The sequence below is a fragment of the Thalia democratica genome, chromosome 2 (assembly GCF_965202585.1).
Source record: "Thalia democratica chromosome 2, ktThaDemo2.hap1.1, whole genome shotgun sequence".
Classification (NCBI taxonomy): Eukaryota; Metazoa; Chordata; class Thaliacea; order Salpida; family Salpidae; genus Thalia; species Thalia democratica.
This window is the reverse complement of record NC_139166.1, coordinates 94,485,088-94,506,352: the sequence shown is the minus strand read 5'-3', so window position 1 is coordinate 94,506,352 and position 21,265 is coordinate 94,485,088. Positions and strand designations below refer to the sequence as shown.

Sequence of the window (21,265 nt, the reverse complement as noted above, 5' to 3'; positions counted from 1 at the left end):
CACTAGTAGTCGCTGCTGGTTTCAGTTTACTCGTCGCTTTGACCTTGGCACTGACTCTGACTGACTGAGTACATTGAGTTTTTGCTGGCTGCTGATATCTTGCATGTTACTGTCTGTTGAAAACCAAAATTATTTTAGATTTAATAGATTCAGTTATTTCTATTATTGAGTACATTGAGTATTGCTGTAGCTGATACCTTGTATGTCACTGTTAAGGATTGCCTTCATTGTACACATTTATATACACAAGTTATTTATATTTGAGTTACTATTGGTAGCCAATATCGTGCAGGTCAATGTCTTAAAGAAAAAAAAGGTTTGATTTTCAATGTACTTCTAATCATTTTTATTACAGAATACGAGATATAACATCAAACGTTTTGTGACAGCACAACAAAACTAAATAAAACTTGAATTTCTTTTCTATTTGCATAAGTATATAGATATACCTACACATAAACAATAATAAAACATGTTTAAGCTTTTACAAAACTGTCAATTCAATTATGACGTCACAACTAACAATTCCTCCTTGGGTTCCTTCCGCTTCCAACTTGAAAGCTTTCTCGTCCTTACCGTCGGCGTACTGGCATTTTGTGATCTTCACCAGCTCTACAGGCTCCTCCTTGGGCATCTCGAAGCCAAGATCTTCTTGTTTAGGGAATCCACCGAACGGAAAACCTCCAAAACCAAAGTCGTTGCCAAATCCGAACGAGGAAAATTCGTTGTTTTGGAACTCGATGTTCTTGTTGATTTGTTCCTCCACTTTGTCTTTCAAGTCCTGTGAAAATAAAATAAAACTGATATATTTTATAAGTAGTAAATAGTTGTAAGTAATTTTTTAATAAACAGTGTTAACAAGTTTCAAAAACTTCAAATTAAATAAAAAACTTCTTTTGAATAATAATGGAACTGCAAGATGTAAAAAAATGTCAAAGGAATAGGTAAAGTTTTACTTATTTCTTTTTAATTTATTTAGAACACATATCATTTTTATTATTAGAAAGTTTACTCAAACTACATTTATAGTCATGAAAATACGTGACGAGCTGTAAAAAAAATGAGATGTTTTACTCGGTAATTCAAAGTTAAAAATTGAAATAAAAGAGATTAAACGTGTATACAGTAGGTGGTTTACATTGCGTATCAATATCCGTTGAGCAAAAAAGCTGCGCTCACTGTAGGTTTAAAATGATTTTAATTTTTTTAATTTCAAAGTTTTGTTAAAATCCCTTTATAAACTTCTATAGCTTAGATACGCATTTTTTAAAAACCAGTTTGTTTTTTATTTCCTAACATTTTTTGCTTTGTTTTTACATATAGACTAATACAACTTAGGTAAAATTTTGTTGTTTGAAAAAATTACTTTTATATCAAAGTAAAAGTAGAAAGAAAGCTTTTAAAGTAAGTTGTTTTTTGAAAGTTTTTAAATTTTTTACAACTATTTAAGACGTGTATATAAATACCTCTTATTAAGTTTACTGAAGTTTAAAAGTTGTTTACTTTGAACTCAATAAAGCACTCATTAGTTTACAAGAACATTTCTTAACATTTTAAACAACACTCAAGAAGAAAATAGTATTAAAATAACACAATTCAATAACCTAAACAGTATAAAAAAATGAAATAAACATTAACCTTTATTTCTCAACCAGTATAATCTTCATACGATTATTATATGATCAAGGTCATTGAATAAATTAAATAAAATTTGTAAAAGTAAACAAAAAAAATACCAACTTACTTTTATTTCTTTACCAGTGCAGTCTTTATATTTGATATGATTGTAAAAGATAAATAGAACTTGTAAAACTAAACAAAACAAAAATAAACATAACTTTATTTATTTATCAGTGCAAACTTTTTATTCGAGTTGATCATTTAAAGTAAATCAAACTTGTAAAAATAAAAAAAAAAAATATCAAAATACTTTCACTTCTTCATTAGTACAGTCCTTATAATCGAGATGATCGTATAAAATAAACCAAACTTGTAAAAGTTAACAAAACTATCAATTTACTTTTATTTCTTCATCAGTGCAGTCTTTATACTCAAGATGATCGTATGAACTTGATTGTTGTTGTGAATGACGTTGAATTCCTCTGCCCTGTGACGTAACAATCACGATAGACAATAAAATAAACAGTTTCATTTGTAGAGTTTATTTACAATTACCTGTTTAAGTGTGTAGTTTAAAGTATAAATGTTTTTGTAATTAAATATATTTAAATATATTTTGATTTTGAATAATAGTAGTCTTGTTTTTGAAAACATGAAACTTAAAGTATGCTCAAAAGTTTGTTGTTGTTAAAACAAGAAACATTTAAATTTGTTAATATGTACTTTTAGTTCTTAAAACTAACTTAAAGAAACTAATCTATATAAAATTAAAAGTTTTAAACATTTACAATTTGTTTCGATTAAGTCTACCAATGAACTAAGCATAAATGATTAAAAACTGAATTAACATAACAATATCGATTAAGCATCATTTAGTTGATTAAATTTTAATATAACCGGTAAGAATAACATAAAAACAATTTTAACAAAGAGTTAACAAAAATTACAAAGAAATTCAGCTAAGCTTATTATTTGGAAAGCTTTACAATCTGTTAGCCAATTAATTGTCTTCTAATTAAAAGCTATCCTTAAAATTTCGTGAAAAAGCGTATTTTAAACAATTTAAAGCCTTTCAAATTAATTTTTCATTGCATTTTACAGTGAACACTTACGTCATTTCCTTGAATTGAAAGTTGAATAATTTTTAAATTGTTATACTTACTCATTATTGTTAAAATTTTTTAAGCTATTTTTGAAAATCTATAAATACATTCTGTTATGCTAGACTTTATTATTTTTCAACTTTTGCAATAATGTTAGTAACGCTTTTTTTAAATATGAATATTCCACAGATTTGTTAAATTTTAACGTGGTTTTAAGTATTGTCAATAATTTTTTTTTATCATTTGTATACAAGTTTTATTAGCCTCTGAAAACGGAAAACTGCTATCACATGCTTCCTGCTATGTGGTTTATCTTTTCAACAATATACGTGTTTAGATAAAATAAAATTAGCAATAGCTAAAACGAAACACAAAACTATAAGCTTTATGGTTTAATTTTTTTCAAGTGTTTATGAAACAAATTAAAAAATAATTATGAAGTGTTTTTAACTTTTGCTTTACTTTAATTACAGACAATAAATATAAACAAAAGCTATTGATTGTAATGTTTAAATAATTCATACATGTATTTATACTTTACATTTTTTAATGTTAGTTATAAATTAAAGTCTTTAATAAACTGCATTACTTTTATTTATAACAAATGCTTTTTTACAAGATGTAAAAAGATGTAGCTTAATCAAAAGCTTTTGTTTAAGGTTATAACTTTTAAAAAATTAAAGTAGAATTACTAACAAAAACTTCTTTAAAAAGATAATTTTCTTAATATAAACAAAACAATTAAGCGCAATAAAAACTTAAATTTATCTAGTTTTTGCAAAACACACAGCTTTAACTAAACATTTATATTTAAGAGTAACATAAAAAGCTGAAGAAGTCAGTTTCTGCTCAAAAAAAGCTTTAAAACAACTTAGCCACTATTGAATTAGAATGAAAACCTTACTTAAAGCTTTAAACAAAACACTTATGTTTAGTTTGTAAGTGTACTTGTATTCTTTTAAAGAAAAGTTTTCTAAACGAAAAATAAACAAAAAAAAGAACATGCTGTATAAAGCTTAGCTTAAATAAATTAAAACATGTTATACTTTATACTTGTTTAAAAACTTTGCCTAAAAAGTACAAAAATTCCAAACTTTATATACGAAACTCAATAAAGCTTTGCTTATTGAAGATTTCTATTATAAATATAATTAATAAAACATAAACTTCAGCTATATTTAATATAAAACTGCTACAACTGAACACTTGAATGAAAAAACAATATACTAATTTTAAGATTTCAAACTGAACGTATTTAACTAGTATATGCTTGGCTTGTATATGTTTGACTTGTAGGCGTACTTTTTTGTATTTATTTCTGTTTGCTTAAGAAACCTTTCTTCTACAAAAAGAAATGTACACGTAAGCGTTTGTATGTGTGCTTTGTATATTCTAATAAATCGATATGTTTGAACCAAATAATACTTTCTGGGTTCACAAAACATTTATTATTTGCTAAACCTTTCATATAAATTTTACCGTTTAAAGTTAAAACTTTAAGTAATTTCAGCAAATAACCTTCTTAACCATTTTATATGTTTACAACTTTCATGAATTTTTACAATTACATATTACAAAGCATGCTTAAAGTTATGCTAGACAACTAAACATTTTAAATTTAAAAATAGTGATTAATCGAGCTAGATTGTCTTTTATTGAGTCTTTTAATCTAAAAATATCAATTTTTTACTAATATATGAAAAAATAAAGTTTAATTGTTGCATGCTACGAACTTCCAAACAATCTTTCTTTGTACGACTTTAATTACTTTTACGTTTAAACTTTCTTTGTTATAAATAAGTTAGACTTATATATACTTCTAAATCAATATTCTTAAAAAAATTACTTGTTTAAATTAGAAAACTTAAGTACCACTAAAAAGAATTTATTTTGTCCATGAAATTTTCATTATCTAATCACGTTTATTATGCTATTATACTAAAATGAACAGTTTTACGACTTCATGAACTTTACAAACAACTTCAATGAATACCGTAAAACATAAAAGCATGAAAATCTACGTCATAATGTTAAACAAAATCATAAAAAATTATTTATGTTTGCTTTAAATTTAAGTGTCCTTTTACGACTTGTCTTAAGATAATTTTCTGATAAAAAAAATTATTATATCTAGAAAAGATATTCAGATTTTAAAAAATACAGTTTTATAATAGTTTATGATAGATTTTATTTGTATTGCATAACAGTTACAGTACATAAACTGTATAGATTTTTGTTTTTCCAACAAGTAAATAGTTTTTACTTAATTATCTATATTAATATCTAAGCATACTTAATTTGATTGTGAGTTAAATTTATTTTTTTTAGTTTTTACAGCGTTTTGTAATTAGGTTGTTTTGGTAAAACTATTTGACTTAAAGTTACTAAGTACCCTTTTTAAATTTAACTATATATTACTTACACTTAAAACACTCATATATGTAATTTATTACTTAGTAGAGGTTTAAATTAAATAAGTATTGCAAGTTATGATATTCTTTTAAATAAATGCTCATAAAGCGATGTAGTACTTTACAGTCTTAAAGTTTTTTTTTAGGTAATAAATTAGTTTTAAAAATCACAATGTCTGCGTTAATGTATGCTTTACTGTTTGTTTAAACCCTTTGTTTAAATATTAAACTGTTTGTTGAAGGTAAAGTTAATAAACATTCTTTTGTATTTAAACTTAATTTTTGATTGAATTTTTTAAGAAAATTACTTTCAGTAAAATAAAAGGCTGGGTTAAACGTTTAAAATTTGCTTTTAGGTGTAGTAACTTAAAACCCAAATTCAAACCACAACAAAGCGAATACTATTTTAAAACAATTTGTTATGTTATAAGCTTAAGGAGCAATGTAAGAATAAAAACTTTTTAAAAATATGTTAGTAAATTATTACAACAGAATTTATTAAGTTTTTAGTTTTATTTAAAACCAAAGCATAACACTTACTTTACATGCAAGAATATCTTTAAAATCAATGAAAACTTTAAACAACATTTCATCAAAATTAAAACTAAAGTAAAGTTTATCTTTTTAGAAAAATGTTTTAATGTACACGAGGTTTTTGACCGAAATTTAACCTTAGTTTACTAATTGAAATTTTGAAATAGTAATTTATAATGAATAGCTTAATGTCATAAAAAATCAAACTAAAATATCATGCCTAAAAATTGAGTAGTTTTAGTAGACAATACTTAAAATTTAAAATTTTGTTTTTTGGAAGTAAAAATGTAGTATTATTTACTGAAACTACCAGTTTAACTAATATTAGAAAATTAAAACATATAAGAATTTTTTTTTTTATAATTGTGCTGTACACTAAATATGTTTGAAGTATTTGATTAAAACACAAATAAGACGTTTGTACTTAAAACTATTTTATTATTAAATTTAATTTTTAAATTATAACATTTGTAATTTAACTAAATCCATTTGAAAATTTTCATAACGTTAAGCACATAACAATGTATTTTAGTTGTAACAAAAGTAAATGATTACACTTGGTATTTTGGGTAACACATAACTTACATTTTTTAGTTTGTTTGCTAAAATTTTGTGAATTTAGTTTATCAAAATCTCTTTGCAATTTCATACGAGTATTTGTTAAAAGCGTTTTGTACGACTACAGCTTAAACTTGCAAAAACTAATATTATATTTCTACAAAAGTATCGTAATATTGTTTAATCTCTTTGTTACGAATAAACAAAGACTGTAGTAATACACTTCGAAACAAGTAGTTTATTAATCATTGTTATAAGCTCTAAGAAAAAGATTTTTTAATCAAAAACATTAGTCAGCTTATAACTTTGTTTACGAAAAAGTTCAAACTAAATAAGAACCTCATTATTATGAATCCCAATACATATATAACGTATTAAACTTTTTTTTATAAAGCTTTGTGAACTTAACTAGAAAAAAATGTTCTACTTTAAACTATGTATAAAATTAATTAAACAAAAAACTTGCGATAGATGGTTCTAAGATGAATGAGTATATTTTTCTAATCAAAAATATTAGTCAGCTTTAAACTTTGTGTACGAAGAAGTTTAAACTGAACAACAACTTCATTATTATAAATCCCAGTATATATATATATATATAAAACATGTTGAACTTTTTTTAATTCATTTTTTATAAATTTTTCTGAATTAGCTAGCCAAAAAAACTCTATTTTAAGCTATGTATAAAATTAATTAAACGAAAAACTTGCGATAAATGGTATTATGTAGTTGTATTAATATCGATTTATATCACATTAGCAGCTTTACTGAAAAAAGCATATTTTTCAGTTTTATCACTTAAAACACGTATGAACTCAAAAGACTTGAAAGGCAAAATAAAGTGTACAAACTTTTGAAAGTATTATTAGCAATAAATAAACAAAAATCAAAATAAAAAAGCTCGGTTCCTTTAAAATTTTACATCTTTTAAATTCTAAGCTTAAAAATCAAGGAACTTTTAAAAGACTAAAGGAATTGCTATTCTAAACAACTTAATTTCAACAACTTAAACAAAAGATTACTACTTATAACTTTTTTTTTATGAGATAATTTTTTAACTTTATCGAACGTTTTAGAATAAAAAAAAACTTTTAAAATAGTTAAACGCATGATTTTTCGCAGATGTAGTTTCCAATTTTAGATGCAGTTTCAGCAGTGAAATCGTCAAAAGAGTCGATGTTTGCCCACATTTTATCAGAGTTACCCGTGATTTCCAACAATTGTTCTTCATTCACATTCTTTGTTACTCCTATTGCAAATATCTGGGAATAAATGTTAAAGTTTATTACTTAGAAATTATCTATGGCAATTTTTTTAGTTACGTTTTATTTATTTTATTTCTAGCTATCTACATAACACTAGTTGATAAATTCATACTGCAAATACCTGGTTTGAATTTTTTCCCAATAACTTTTAATCAAAATAAATTTAAATATTTTTATTACTGTTGGTTGATATCTTAGATTGTTGAACTTAAACTAAATTAATTAATAAAAATGATACTACTGTTGTAATCTTATGTTAAACTAACCACCATTGATAAATTAAAAACCTAAGACTCGTATGAAGTTATAAGCTAAAATTAAATAATTTTTGAACAAAATCTTTAGGTAAGCGTATACATGATTAAAATAGAAAACACGTTCAAAACAGCAAGAAGTTAACTTCCGGAACACGTTTTTATTTTCTTTCAATGTCTGGAAAGTTAGTTTACTAATAACACTATCTCTTGTTTAAAAAAACTGTTTAGCAAGCGCTATATTTGTAATTTTATAAAAATATAAAGTTTAAACTCAAGTAATTCTAAACTGCAAACTTAATTAAAATGAAAAGTTAAGTAAATTAGCTTGATCTATCATTAAAAAAACTAATGACGTTTTTTTTTCTTTAAACTACTATTTATACGCTTCAATTTTTTTTTGTTTATTAACTTTTCAATCATTCATACTATAGCAGCAACAGCTTCAAATTTAAATCGTATTTGATTTGTTACTCACTTCAACACCACCTCTTCTCAACCTCCTACTAATCTGATCGACTTCATCCTGGGATCTTCCGTCTGTGATCAATAAAACCACATCCGTGATTTCATCCCTGTTCTCCGGTTGGTGCAGGAAGGATGAGTGGACGTACTCAAGGGCTGCTCCCGTCATTGTTCCTGAGAACAAAATAAAATGACATATAACATATTTAAACATTAGTGGTCAATAATGTACTTCAGTGATTTTTCAATCATTATACATAAATAAAAACTTGAAAACAATTAGAATAACAATTATATGGGTTACTTTGAAGACTATTAAGTTAAGTATTAACGATATTTTCGAAAAGTCTATATAAAAGTTTGATAAAATTTAATTTAAGTGCTGCTCATGTTCCTTGGTAGTTTTGTAATTTATTTTACTTGTAATTTATTTTGTAATAGTTTAATTAATTAACTTAGCTTTTGGCTACTGAGAAAATTTTAAACCATGTAATGTTTACTTTAGAAGCGTATACCAACAACTGATTAATTACGACAAATGTGTTACATAATATTTTGCCTTGAAGCTATATAAATAAAGTAAATTTTAACAAGTATTATCATACTTAACCTTCTTTTAACATTAAATTTAATTTCAAACCTCTGCCATCCCCAGGTATTGTGCGCAATTTTGATAGAATCGTGTCAAAATCTTCGTTCTGATTCAACGTCACTTGCTTTTCCTTATTTGGTAATTTGTTGTACGTCATAACAAACGCTTGAGTGTGCTCGTCATCAAGTATTATTTCACTGTTAAAATTAAGTGTTTTGTTTGCGAAATGTAAGAATATTTTAAATATTAAATCAAATATTATTTTGCAATAAAAAAATCAAGTATATAAATCAAAAATTATTTCACGATAAAAACCATGTAATTTAGAATTATACTGTGAAAAAGTTATAATGTTAATCAAAAGCATAAAAACATTTATTGTTTAGTTTTATCAATAAATGTGTTTTTCGGCATATAATTTTTTTAATATATCATTTTTATAAAAAAATAACGTTTGTGAGGTTTAGTGATGCTTTATAACTAAAAAATAAAAACGTTTACAAATCATTCAACGAAACAAGAATAGTTTATATAAGTCTGATACTTTATAGTTTACTAAACGGTACTTTTCTAGTTCGTTTACTTAAAGCATAACATTACTATAGTTTTTTTTGTTCTATTAGTTTTATAAAAGTATTAACTAGTTTTAAAATAATCTATAAACTGACCCGAGTATTTTAGCAACGAAAACTCTCATTTTATCAAAATTTTCGGGTCCCACTGAGCTAGATGAATCAAGAACAATAAAGAAGTCCATCACTGTGTAGGGTGGACATGGTACTGCAAATAAATTACAACTTAGTATAAGTTTACACTGGACTTAGAAAATTTGATAGCATTTATGAACTTTAATGGCAGCAAGGCAGTAGAAATATTATTTTGTAACTTAGTATACTAGATCATGATAGACTTTACAAGCAATTTTTTTGTACGTTTTGCAAATGGTTTTGACATAAGTTTTTGATAAATAATTTTATAATCTAATACCTTATGTCATCAAGCAATAAATAGTTTACATTATGATATGACATATCAAACATAGTTATATGTAAACTAAAAAAAGGTATACGCTTGAAAGCAAACATCTTTAAGTATTATTTACAATATTTCTCCGCTTTTTGTTTCAAATAAACTAAAAAGTTTAATACTTACAAATACATTTAATATCATTTACTGCAGCAAGGTGCAGGATTGACTAACATCATATTTCCTAAATACAGTAAAAACATCAGTAAACAAACAAGTAAAGTAAAATAGAACAAAAAATAAACAAACAAGAAAAAAAACATAAGTTAATAAATACAAACATCTGCAACAAGGGGCGGGATGTGACCAACTTCCGTTCTTCAAACATTCATTTTGCATGACGTCACCGGGGTTTGGGGTCTGGTTTTCCCCCTGACACGAGAAGAAGCATTCCGACTGGTAGTTGTCGTCGAATGTGCACTGCTTCTTCACCCTTCGGAGATTTATTTGTGCGGGGCAGCTGATTGCTGTGAATATTAGAAAATTATTTAATATTAATATTATCTATTTTTATTAATACTTTTCGAATGTGCACTGCTTCTTAACTCTTCGCAGGTTCGTTTGCACTGGGCAGGAGATTGCTGTGAACATAAAACCTTTTTAAGAGCGATTTAAACTATAAATGCTTGAATTGATTATATAAAATAGAGTCCTGTTAAGAATAGTGTAATTATTGATGCAAAGTTGTAAAAGAAATTAAAAATAAAATTCAATAGTTTTGTGACTTTCTTTATAATAGTCTTCTTTCTTTCTGTGTAAATATTCTTTAATATTGCTGTGAATAGTCAGAATGCTAAGTAGTAGAAGTTGAAACTAAAGCATTTTTGCTACTCTATTACATCGCGTGTCATTAAAACTAGCTAGATGTTTTACATTTTCTTAGATAACTTTAAGTACAGTTCTTAGAAGTCTGTTCTAAACTTTTCCACCAAAGTTTGTAATAAGTTTTCAAGTTCAAAACATTGGTAAGCGATATGTTATAATACGGAATTACAACTGTTATTACAACGAGTGCTCACGCCAATCTACTTTTTATAGTTTGTGCATGTTATTTTGAAAGTTACTTATTTAAGTACTTATGGTACTAAGTTTCGCTACTTTGAAGTTTATTCTGAAACTTGCACATAAAATTTTAGCTCATTTCTAATAAATAAAATATTAGTAATCTATGTGTTACAATGTAAATTTACAACAATTAGTGTACACAAATATAGAAATCAGTCTACTTTTATTTTTTATTTATGAATGTTGTCATGTAAACTATTTATGTAAGTACTAACGTATTAAGCTAAAACTTTTTTTCAAAAGCAAAAAGGTTTGTCACGAACAGTGAATACTTTAAAATTGTCTCCAAGTTATTCAAGTACTAAAAAAAACTCACGGATACAAAAAGATAAGTAAATATTAAAAAGTTCTTTAGTATAAATATTTAAAACAATTTTAACAACATAAATATTTTTTATATTTTTACTCACGAATACAAATAGGTGGGGGGCTACTGTAGTAAGCTTCTTGATTTTCTTCCAAACAAGTCGTTATATTGCTACCTTCTAACTCATAACCTGAAGAAAATATAAATATTATTTAATTTTCAGATAACATACATATTTGATTTTTCTTGATATGCATAGTAATGTTGCTACCTTTAAGAGCGTATCCTTTGATAAATATATAAATAGTTCTTTAAATTATTGATTCTGAACTTTTCATACAAATTGGTTATAAACAGGTCAAATTTTAATAAATTAAAACATCTATGATGTTGTTAAATAAAATGAAAGTTTTCTACAGTTTATGTACCCTGTTTACCTATAAACAGAAAACATCAATATTCAACGATAAAAAAATTAATATCTAACAATAAACAAAATTTTATTATCTAACTACCTGCTTCACACATATATTCGCAAGAATTGCCAACAGGTACAATATTGTTTACTTCATCGCAAAACACAAATCCGTTAGCTGGATTCTCAGGTAGTTTGCAAGTTTCTGGAAGTATTTGTATTTAGTAGTATGCTTTAAAACAAGTATTTTATTATTGTCAAGACCCTAGTAAAAACTATTTAAGAATTGATTCAACGAAATTAGATGAATTCTTTTTAAACTTAAGCATTTCATAAAAATTTTAGTAAATTTTGCTGAAATTTTTAATAGACAAGAAAAATTTGTTGCACATGCAAACATGTGTAAATACTTGCAGTTATCTAAGTAAATAAATAAATATTATGAATTCGACTTACTAGCTCTTTTACAGCATAGTATTTGTACTCAAACAATAAAAATACCTATTGCATGTCTAAGCATAAATAAACATTATACCATGTGTGTTGTATAAACAGTAAAGTTTTAAAGATTGAAACACAAAATTGAAAAAAACTTACGCGGTTCAGCTATTGGTTCACAATAAGGTAGTTTGAACATTTCGTTGTAATTAGAAACATCACAAACCAGTCTATCTGTACCCATGACTTCATATCCTTTTAAATACGATTAATTAAAATATGTTTTAAAGAATTAGTATGTATTTTATAGTAAACCAAAAAAATATTTTTAAGTGCTAATACAACTTATTTCAAGTAGTATAGTAATTAGTATAGTATAATTTTTTAAGGGGTTAATAAATAAAAACTTTTTTTTTACCTTTATTGCATTTGTAGTCGCAAACTAATCCTCCTTTAAATTTTTTGCATGAAGCTTTTCCGTTTTCCAATATTTGTGGTATTTTGCATTTAATATCCGGATCTAAAAATAAAGAATGTATAAAAAAATAATTTCGTAACAGTAAATTTAGTTTAAAAAAAATTGTAATATATTTAATACAATAACTATATGATTACTACGTTTTTGAAATGAGTTATTTTGAAAAAGTATATTTGCCAGCAAATTAGCAATATTTGTGTTGATAACTTCTATTTCTACAAAAAGAACTATAAGCTGAAATTTAGAAATTTTAGATACAATATATAATCAAAAGCGTTTAAAAATTCAAATAAAATCAAAAATTGAAACAATATTATTTCGGAACATTTAATAACATAAATAAAGCTCTAATTTTAAGCATTATACTACATATGTAAAAAATTGGTTACAATATTGAAAATAATATTTTACTGAGCATACTTTTTTCATAAAGCATGCAGCATTGTAAAACTATTTAAAAAAATTAGCTAAAATTAAGTGAATCTATTTAATTTAAACAAACCTCTCGGCTTAACGAGGGTTAGACACTGAGTTGCTTCGAAAGCGTTACATTCATCAAAACTACAGCAACACCTGCAAATGTGTATCTTGTTATAGATATATCATAAGTACGTATATTAAACTTGCAAATAAACCTGCAAACATATATCTTGTTATAAAAACATCATAGTTACATAAGTTACATAATTGTATATAATAAACTATATGAAAAACTAACACACCTGCAAACTGAACCTCCGTTTTTATTGCACTGTGTTGGGTCCCAAGCAGGTTTCAGATTCTGATTTTATTAGTTTTAAAAATCTAATTAGTCTTAATTTAAAAAAAAATTATTGAATTAAACATAAACTTAAGCAAATAAGTCACATTAGTTAATTGTATGTATAAAGCCAAATTGAAACTAATACATTAAACATTTATTTAGTTACATACTTTACAGAATTCCATACCTGATAATTATTGTTAAAACAAGCGAGTTGCTGCTTGCACCTTCTAGTAATTAACTTTCTACCGTCTTGAATCAATCTGGTTTCAGTAAAACATCTTTCCTGTAATATTAGAGTTTTAGTAGAGCTAATTACAAAAATAATGGACGTTTTTACCTCTAGATAATAAAAAATAGGTGTCTTTCCTGTAACGACAATTTAAGTAAGTAAGTAATTACAAAACACATCAAGGTATTTTACCTCTTGATTATTATTATGATATATCTATTAAAATATCTCTACATATCCAAGCCATTAACATTTGTTACCATACTCTATTGATGAAGATCAACATATAAAAACTTTATTTTTGTAACTTAATTATTTGTATAGCTTTATCAACTGAATATTACATTTGAATTTAATAAGTTTGATAACAAAATTAAAAACAAACCATATAAAAAGAAATTACCTACTGAAAAATATAGCAAAACTAAAATCATAATAATAATAATATAATAATATATGTTAAAATAATATACATATGCCGCTATTCAACAAACCTAAAAATGAAAAGTAATATAAATCACAGGCGCTACATATTCTATAAAAGAAATGCTATAAATATTCTCTAAACATATATTAGTAACTAATTAGATTAAATAACTAAAAACAGAGCTTTGTTTAAATTTAACTTGTGCATAGCCTTATCCGATATTTGTTTATTATTTACTATGAAGCTATTGTTAACATCAACAAAGATAAGACTTTTAGCTTCAAAATTTATCGAAAAAAAAATAGTTGAATATTGAAACAATATAAAAAAAACTACTGAAAGTACATATCAAATGAAAACTGAAAGCTGATATAAAATACAGGCGCGACACATAAATTAATAAGTGTCAGTTATGTCACAATCGATTTAACTACGTCATAATCTGATACTACACTTGCATTTTGGGTGGCCAACATAAATTTTGTTTGAGCGAAATTAAAGCGTTTTTGACAAGTTAATTTACATAAAAATGCAGTTATTAATGCTTGTTAAAACTTCAAGAGCTTTTAAAAACATATTAAGTTTTTATATTTAAAGCACTACGAATTTATGGCTTAAAAAAATAGTGAAAGTTAAAATTTTTTCACATTGATTAAAATATGTTATTAATAAACTTTTGCAAAGTTAAAATAAACACAAAACAATAATTAAACAAAACAATAAAACGCCCTTTTATAAATTATATTTAAGGAGTGTTTTTTGATAAACAGCGTTTTTTAATATTTTGTTATTTATATTATTATAAATGCTACGTTGTGTACTTGGGTAAGTATCTCGTTATTTAGTATTGTTGTTATTTGAAATGTGTACATCACTTCCTGAGAAATTTTAAACTTTTATTTTACATACAACGTTATAATTTACTAGAACTTTGCTAGAATATTAATTTAACATGTCTGTATGCAATAAGTATACCTCATTATCATTGCAATTTCTTAAATTTCCTCTCTCCATACAATCTTCATCGTCAATTGCATTATCGCATTCCCAACACTTTATTGCTGTAAAAATAATAAAATAAATAAAATTTGCATGATCACATTCCCAAAACTTTATTGCTAGATAAAATTTTAAAATAAATAGTTTTATACTGATTTCATTTGATAAAAAAGTTTAAAGTTTATCATAAATTTATTCAAATTTCTAAAACTTCATTAGCTAATCTTTAATAAATATATATAACTTAAGCTCTATTTTATTTATACACTAGCTTATTACTACTTGTATTCTTATAAAAAAAGTTTTAAGAAATAATAAACCAAAAAATATTAAAAAATTATTTTATGTTACTCCAGACAACTTGGTTAATATTTAATTGTTCTAGCTTCTTAAAAACATTACAAAACTAAGTTATTAAAGTAGTTTATTATTTAAAAATCTATACAAATAAGTATTAAACTTTTTAAAATACTTACCGTTTGTTGTATAAGAAAAGCAGACAATTAGTAGTAAAGTTACAATAAGTTTAACTGTATTCATTTTGTTTTAATTTAAATCTAAACAAAAATAAAGTTAAGTTCACCTAATTTGGTGTATGTGTACTGTAAACTTAATCTATCTTTATTTGAAATTGAATTACAAAAAAATATTTAAGTTAAAAATTGTTGCACAACTTATATACTAGCAAAAGTCAAAGAAAAACGTTAGTGTAGCCAGAACAGTATAATGTTGTTAGTAAACTTATTTGACACTAGATATTAATTAGCTTTAACTTATATTTTTATTTTGTTTATTGTACTATAAACTTAAGTCCATTTATTATCAAAAAGTTTTATAAACAACAACAAATAGTCTTAAATTTTGATAATACAAAGCTTATATACAGGTTAAAGCCAATTGAAAATATTTTTGTAGTAAGAATAGCCAAAAGTTATTAATAAACTGACTTAACACTAGAAAAATATATTGGCACTAGTAACTACTGATATCATTGTAACGTATATTTCTCATTATTAAGCCTTTAAATTAAAACCAAATAAAAAAATCTATTCGAATTGTGGTCTCATCAAAAATAATAAATAAGTACGGTTGCCAAGTTCTACTTACCACATTAATTGTACTTTTGCACAAAAGCTACCTAATACTTATTTAACATGACATTTAAGTATGAATATACTTTTATTGATATGTTATCATTAAGTTATAATGAAAAGAGTTGTTTTATTTTAGCCTTACTCTTTTTCAACCAACAAATTAAGATAAAAAAAAGTTTTTTCTGCGTACAAACCGTTTTAAATTGTCTAACTAACGATTAAATGCTACTAAATACTGATTAAAAAGTTACAAACAAACAAAACTTGATTTACATGATTTTCTTGTTAAATTTAATACTTTATAAACATAACATTACCATACTTGTTAAGTAATTAACACATAATTATTTTTTTCCTATTTTATTTATTTTTGTTATAGTACTTCATAAGGGATTTTAAATATACCTATTATTAGTTGTTTTCTACTGTATATAATTCAATTTTAAATTAATCTAAAAAGATTATTATAGTTTTAGTCTCCAGCTTGTATACACAAGAACAACTTAAAACTACCTTTACCTATAAATCATAGCAAACACTACTTAGCTTACAACCTTTTGAAAAGACTTTACTTTATACAATTACTTAAGTTTTTTGAAACAAGCTTTAAAACTTTATATCAGTAAAAACTTTGTGATAAATACAAACTGAAACTACTTATTTTACTTTTTTTGGAATGACAGCTATTTTAGTATTGACCAAATCTTAGTCTTACTCTAAAATTGTCATGAAAAAGTATTTTTGACCACCTGTAGTGATTTAAAAACCACACAAATTATATTATTACTTTTTGAAACACCTGTCTTTTAAAATAAATTATTTAATTATGTATTAACTAATTCTTTTAAATTGGATTGAAGCCTTACAAGTTTTTTTAATAAAAAATAAAGATAGTGAATAAAACATAACTCTTAAAGTAAATACCAATCCTAGATTAAATATTTCAGCTAGAAACAATTTTTATTAAAATTCCAAAGTGATTAAACAACCACAAACTTTTGTATGAGACTCAAAAACATTGAATTTGTTTACAGGTAGATTTTTTTTGTTTAAGTGTTAGTGCTTAAGCTTTTACTTTTTCCAATTAACGAACTACTCTAGTTCTTACTATATTTGGGGCGAGCTTTAACTAAAACTGTTTAACAAAGCTGTAATGTTTTCTTACATTCCAAAGAGACAAAAAACTTGTCTTATATACAACTGTTTCAAGAGTAAACTTGTTTATTAGCTTTGTTTACTTAAAATACAAACATTTATAACATTCTTTATTGATCAGCCACCACAAACTGATTAAGCAGCTATCGAAAACAATTTATATATAATCATTCAAAAATATAATTTCGTGACAACATGCTTAGCAACCAAAAATTTTTACGCGGAAAAATATCAAAATAGGAGCTAAAGTTCATTACAGATGTTTAAATTTGAGCAAAATGTGATTTGACTCAGGCATTGGACAGTCTAAACAACAGTTGACTCATACCAGGTTCTACGCTGGAACATGATTAAATTTATGGCTTAAACGGAAAACTTTCCTTAAGGAGAACGCTAATGCTATAATTAGAAACAAAAAAATTTTTACCTTAAAAGGTGATTTGTTATACTACTCGCGTTATAAATTTTTGTAACTTTTTTAAGTGAAAATGTTTAATGTAAACACTTAAAGTATTTATCTAAACAAATTTAACTACACTTTGATCGTAATTTTTTTTAAAGATATGTAATAAAGTAAAAGTAAGACAACTACTAACATTGTTAATTGAAAAAAAATATATATCTTAAAATCTCAAATGGTCGTGGTACTAACTGTACTGTATAACTTAATTTAATAGATGTTCAAAAAAACCTCTTAGAACAAAAAAAAAATTTATTAATTATAACTAAAAACTAAAACTAGTCAAAAATATAAAACTATCTTTTAAGGTCTTTTATTCAATTAAACTATCATTAATTTCGTAGTTTTTAACATATAATCTCAAGATTAAATAGTAAACTTAACAGTTTTTTTTTAACATAGTCGCGTATAAGACAAACTTCAATTGAAAACTTTATTGTTAAGTGTTTCCTTATATATTTTTATTGATCTACTTTCGGTTTTATTATACACGCTTTTTTACCAAATTTAGTGTTTTTATTACATAAGTATTTCAATTTTATAAGTCTAAAAGTACTCAAAATAATGTTTAAAATATGTAAAGTGATTAAGTTTGTGTTTTAAAGCACGTAAGTCATGTATAACGTAAAATTTGGCTAACTAAATGCACATTATTATAAAAATTTTAACATAGTAATTACTGTTATAAATAGCTTTTTATCTAATATCTTTCATTCATCGAACACATTTAACTTACATACTCATAACATCACAGTATTTGAAACTTTTTATTGTTTATGAACTTTTAAACTAAAACTTAGTTGATATCTTAAAAACTTTCAAGTTTTCTTTCACTTTCTAGTTTTTGTTGATAAACTTAGTTTACACTAGTGATAATTAGAAAAATTTCCATTATTTAGAAATTAAAATTAGACGTTGTTTTATACTAAAAAAGCATAAATTAAAATCGCTGTGCTGAGAATAAAGCTTTTTCAGGATAACTTCATAATGATAAAATGAAACAAAATGAACAATTTAACAGCTGTTTTGATCAAAATACAAAAAAATAATACAGAGAAAGTTTTTTCGCTTGATTAAATAAATTCATTTTATTTTAAATCATTAATTTGAACTTTTATTTTGACTTTCTTGTCAACGAATATTAAAAATAATGTTTTCTTTTAGAAAAGTATATTTTTTCGTGGAAATATTTAAACTGTTTTATAAGTTATTGATTACATTTTTATATGAAAAGTACATTTAGAAAAAAAACATTTTTATTTATATCGATTGATTTTCAGTAACACTAAATTAAAATCTGTTTATAAATAAAAATGTGTTTTATAATTTAAAATCAAAAATTATTGGTAAAAGTTTAAACCATGATAAAAATAATTTTTTGAACAAATAATCAAGTTCATTTAAATAAAATTAAAATAATAAAACTCTTATTATATTTTAATTTACTATTTATTTAATATTACTAGTTTTGAAAACAAAACCTTTATCTAAAAGACTTTGAAATAAAACAATAAACGTTTAGTAGTTTTAAATACAACTAACTTTATCACTTAAGTAAATCTACGTAATATCTTCTGATTAAAAACAGCTGTTTTAAACAAAGTTTTTAAAAAAGAGCTAAAAAGGTTTATTATTATAAACTACTTAAATAAACTTTCTGAAGATACCTAAATTCTACAAAAACTTTAAAAAATACGATGTTGTCTGTAAGTCTGTAATAATTTCTATCAAAATTTATTGTTCTAGTAAACTTTCGCGAGATTGTTTTAATTTTTTTTATTGTTCATTAAATTTTCACATGAAAAAGTACGTTGTGAATACATGATTATATTTATACACTTGAACTTCTATATAAACAAGTTTGAAAATTGTAAAAAACCACAAAATACTTCGTAAAATTTATAAGAGCTCAAAGTAGTTTTTTGGCGACGGTTTTATTTCCTTTTAAATAATACATGTGAATTTTTTTATGTAATGTGAATTGGTAGAACTGTATTATGTACAGGAAACATTCTTTAAACATTTTTTAATCAAAACAGTAGAAATTACTTGTGTTATTAAGTCAACTAGCTTTAAATGCATTATATTGTTTCATGTTGAAAACATTAGAGCTTTTTCTGAAGGTTTTTATATAAAAATTTTATAATTGTAGTTAATTATTACTTTGCTTAAACATTTTCGAGTAAAAAAATAAATTAAGTCAAATTGTATATTATATTAATATACTTTATATACTTTTTATTGCATTAATTTAAAATGTATAAACTTGATAATTAATATGTTTAACAAAACAACAACAACAACTATTTTCGATACTTTATTTTATTGAAAATAGTTTTTAATACAAATGAAAACTAAATGTTCGATTATCAATTTACAACTTAAACCACAAAAACAAGACACTTGAATAATCAAATTACTTGTTGATTGAAAGCGTAAACTGTGTAATCAATTTTAGTCAATTCAAATCTACGTCATATGAATCACTTCTCCTTTTAATTGCATTATTGTAAATATTTAAGTAGCAAAAAAATTGTAACTAATGATTTGTTAGACTAATCTTAAACAACGTTTTGAAACTTTTGTTATGTCAAGTTTCAGATGGGCTAGTTAGATAGGTCAAATAAAATTAAATAGATAAATGTTAATGAATGTTTAGTCTAAATTTTAATATTAAATATTAAAAATCAACAAATGAATGTATGTAAATATTTAAGAGATTAAGACAACACTGAAAACAATAATTGTAAAATAGTAACATATTTTCTCGTTAAAATAATTTTAAATTAAATACAACAAATTTAAACCTTCAGATAAGTTTGCTTTCATAACTTGAACATTTTACGTGCTAGTACATATTCTCGGGATTAGCTTAATTCTTAAATATAAATGTTTAGTGTAATTCAAAAATACATTTCGTAATATGACTTGAAAATAAAGCTAATTTAGAACGTTAAAAAATAAAAGTAATAGAGAATACTCAAAGCAAGTTTCAAACTAATATACTAGGTTAATCAAAGTCTTTTATTTTCAAAATTTTAAATAGAATAGATCTACTTTGATTTCACTTGTGTACTTAAATAAGTTCTTTTTTTAATGTTGATGCAAAAAAAAAATTAATTGGCAATTATCTGCTATTATTGCAGATAAAAATTCACTGATTAATTATTTGTTCAATGTTAACGTGCAAGTGAATATTAAACCAATTTATTGTAAATTTTACGAAATCGTGTTTTGACCTAGATATTTTTTTTCCAAAGTTATAAATAAATATTTTAAACAAACTATACTTTAACCAAAACTAACTCAGCAGTTAAAACAGTTTACTATAATAATATATACGAAGCTTGGCTAATGTTGTAAAAATACATTTCAAATAATTTTTCTTACATAAGCATAAAGTAAAGTTTGCTATTAGAAGTTTTAAAGTTGACTACTAAATGCATATTTTCATAAATTAAATAAATTTTTAAGCATATATCCAGTGTGGGGCAACTTGATTTAATTTTAATCATAATTCAAGAAAAGTTTACAGAATTACTAAAGATATTTTTACTCAACCAAGAGCTTTTATTTAAATTTTACTCAATTTAAGCAATTTAAT

At 24.2% G+C, this 21,265-nt stretch overlaps 2 protein-coding genes across 2 annotated transcripts; both read right to left on the bottom strand.

Annotated features, from left to right (window-relative positions):
* On the bottom strand, positions 1–2,152 carry LOC145829126 (uncharacterized). Its single transcript, XM_082936857.1, has 3 exons — positions 2,021–2,152; positions 524–781; positions 1–113 (listed from the first exon to the last, which is right to left on the bottom strand). Exons 1-3 carry the CDS (start codon positions 2,150–2,152, stop codon positions 27–29), a joined length of 477 nt encoding a protein of 158 aa, XP_082792983.1. The 3' UTR covers positions 1–26.
* Positions 2,153–7,016: 4,864 nt separating this feature from the next.
* LOC145829692 (uncharacterized) lies at positions 7,017–15,497 on the bottom strand. Its single transcript, XM_082937547.1, has 14 exons — positions 15,429–15,497; positions 14,929–15,014; positions 13,482–13,580; positions 13,254–13,312; positions 13,034–13,104; positions 12,472–12,573; positions 12,213–12,308; positions 11,716–11,820; positions 11,304–11,390; positions 10,110–10,295; positions 9,471–9,582; positions 8,851–8,999; positions 8,224–8,384; positions 7,017–7,488 (listed from the first exon to the last, which is right to left on the bottom strand). Exons 1-14 carry the CDS (start codon positions 15,490–15,492, stop codon positions 7,327–7,329), a joined length of 1,539 nt encoding a protein of 512 aa, XP_082793673.1. The 5' UTR covers positions 15,493–15,497; the 3' UTR covers positions 7,017–7,326.
* Between the last annotated feature and the right edge of the window lie 5,768 nt (positions 15,498–21,265).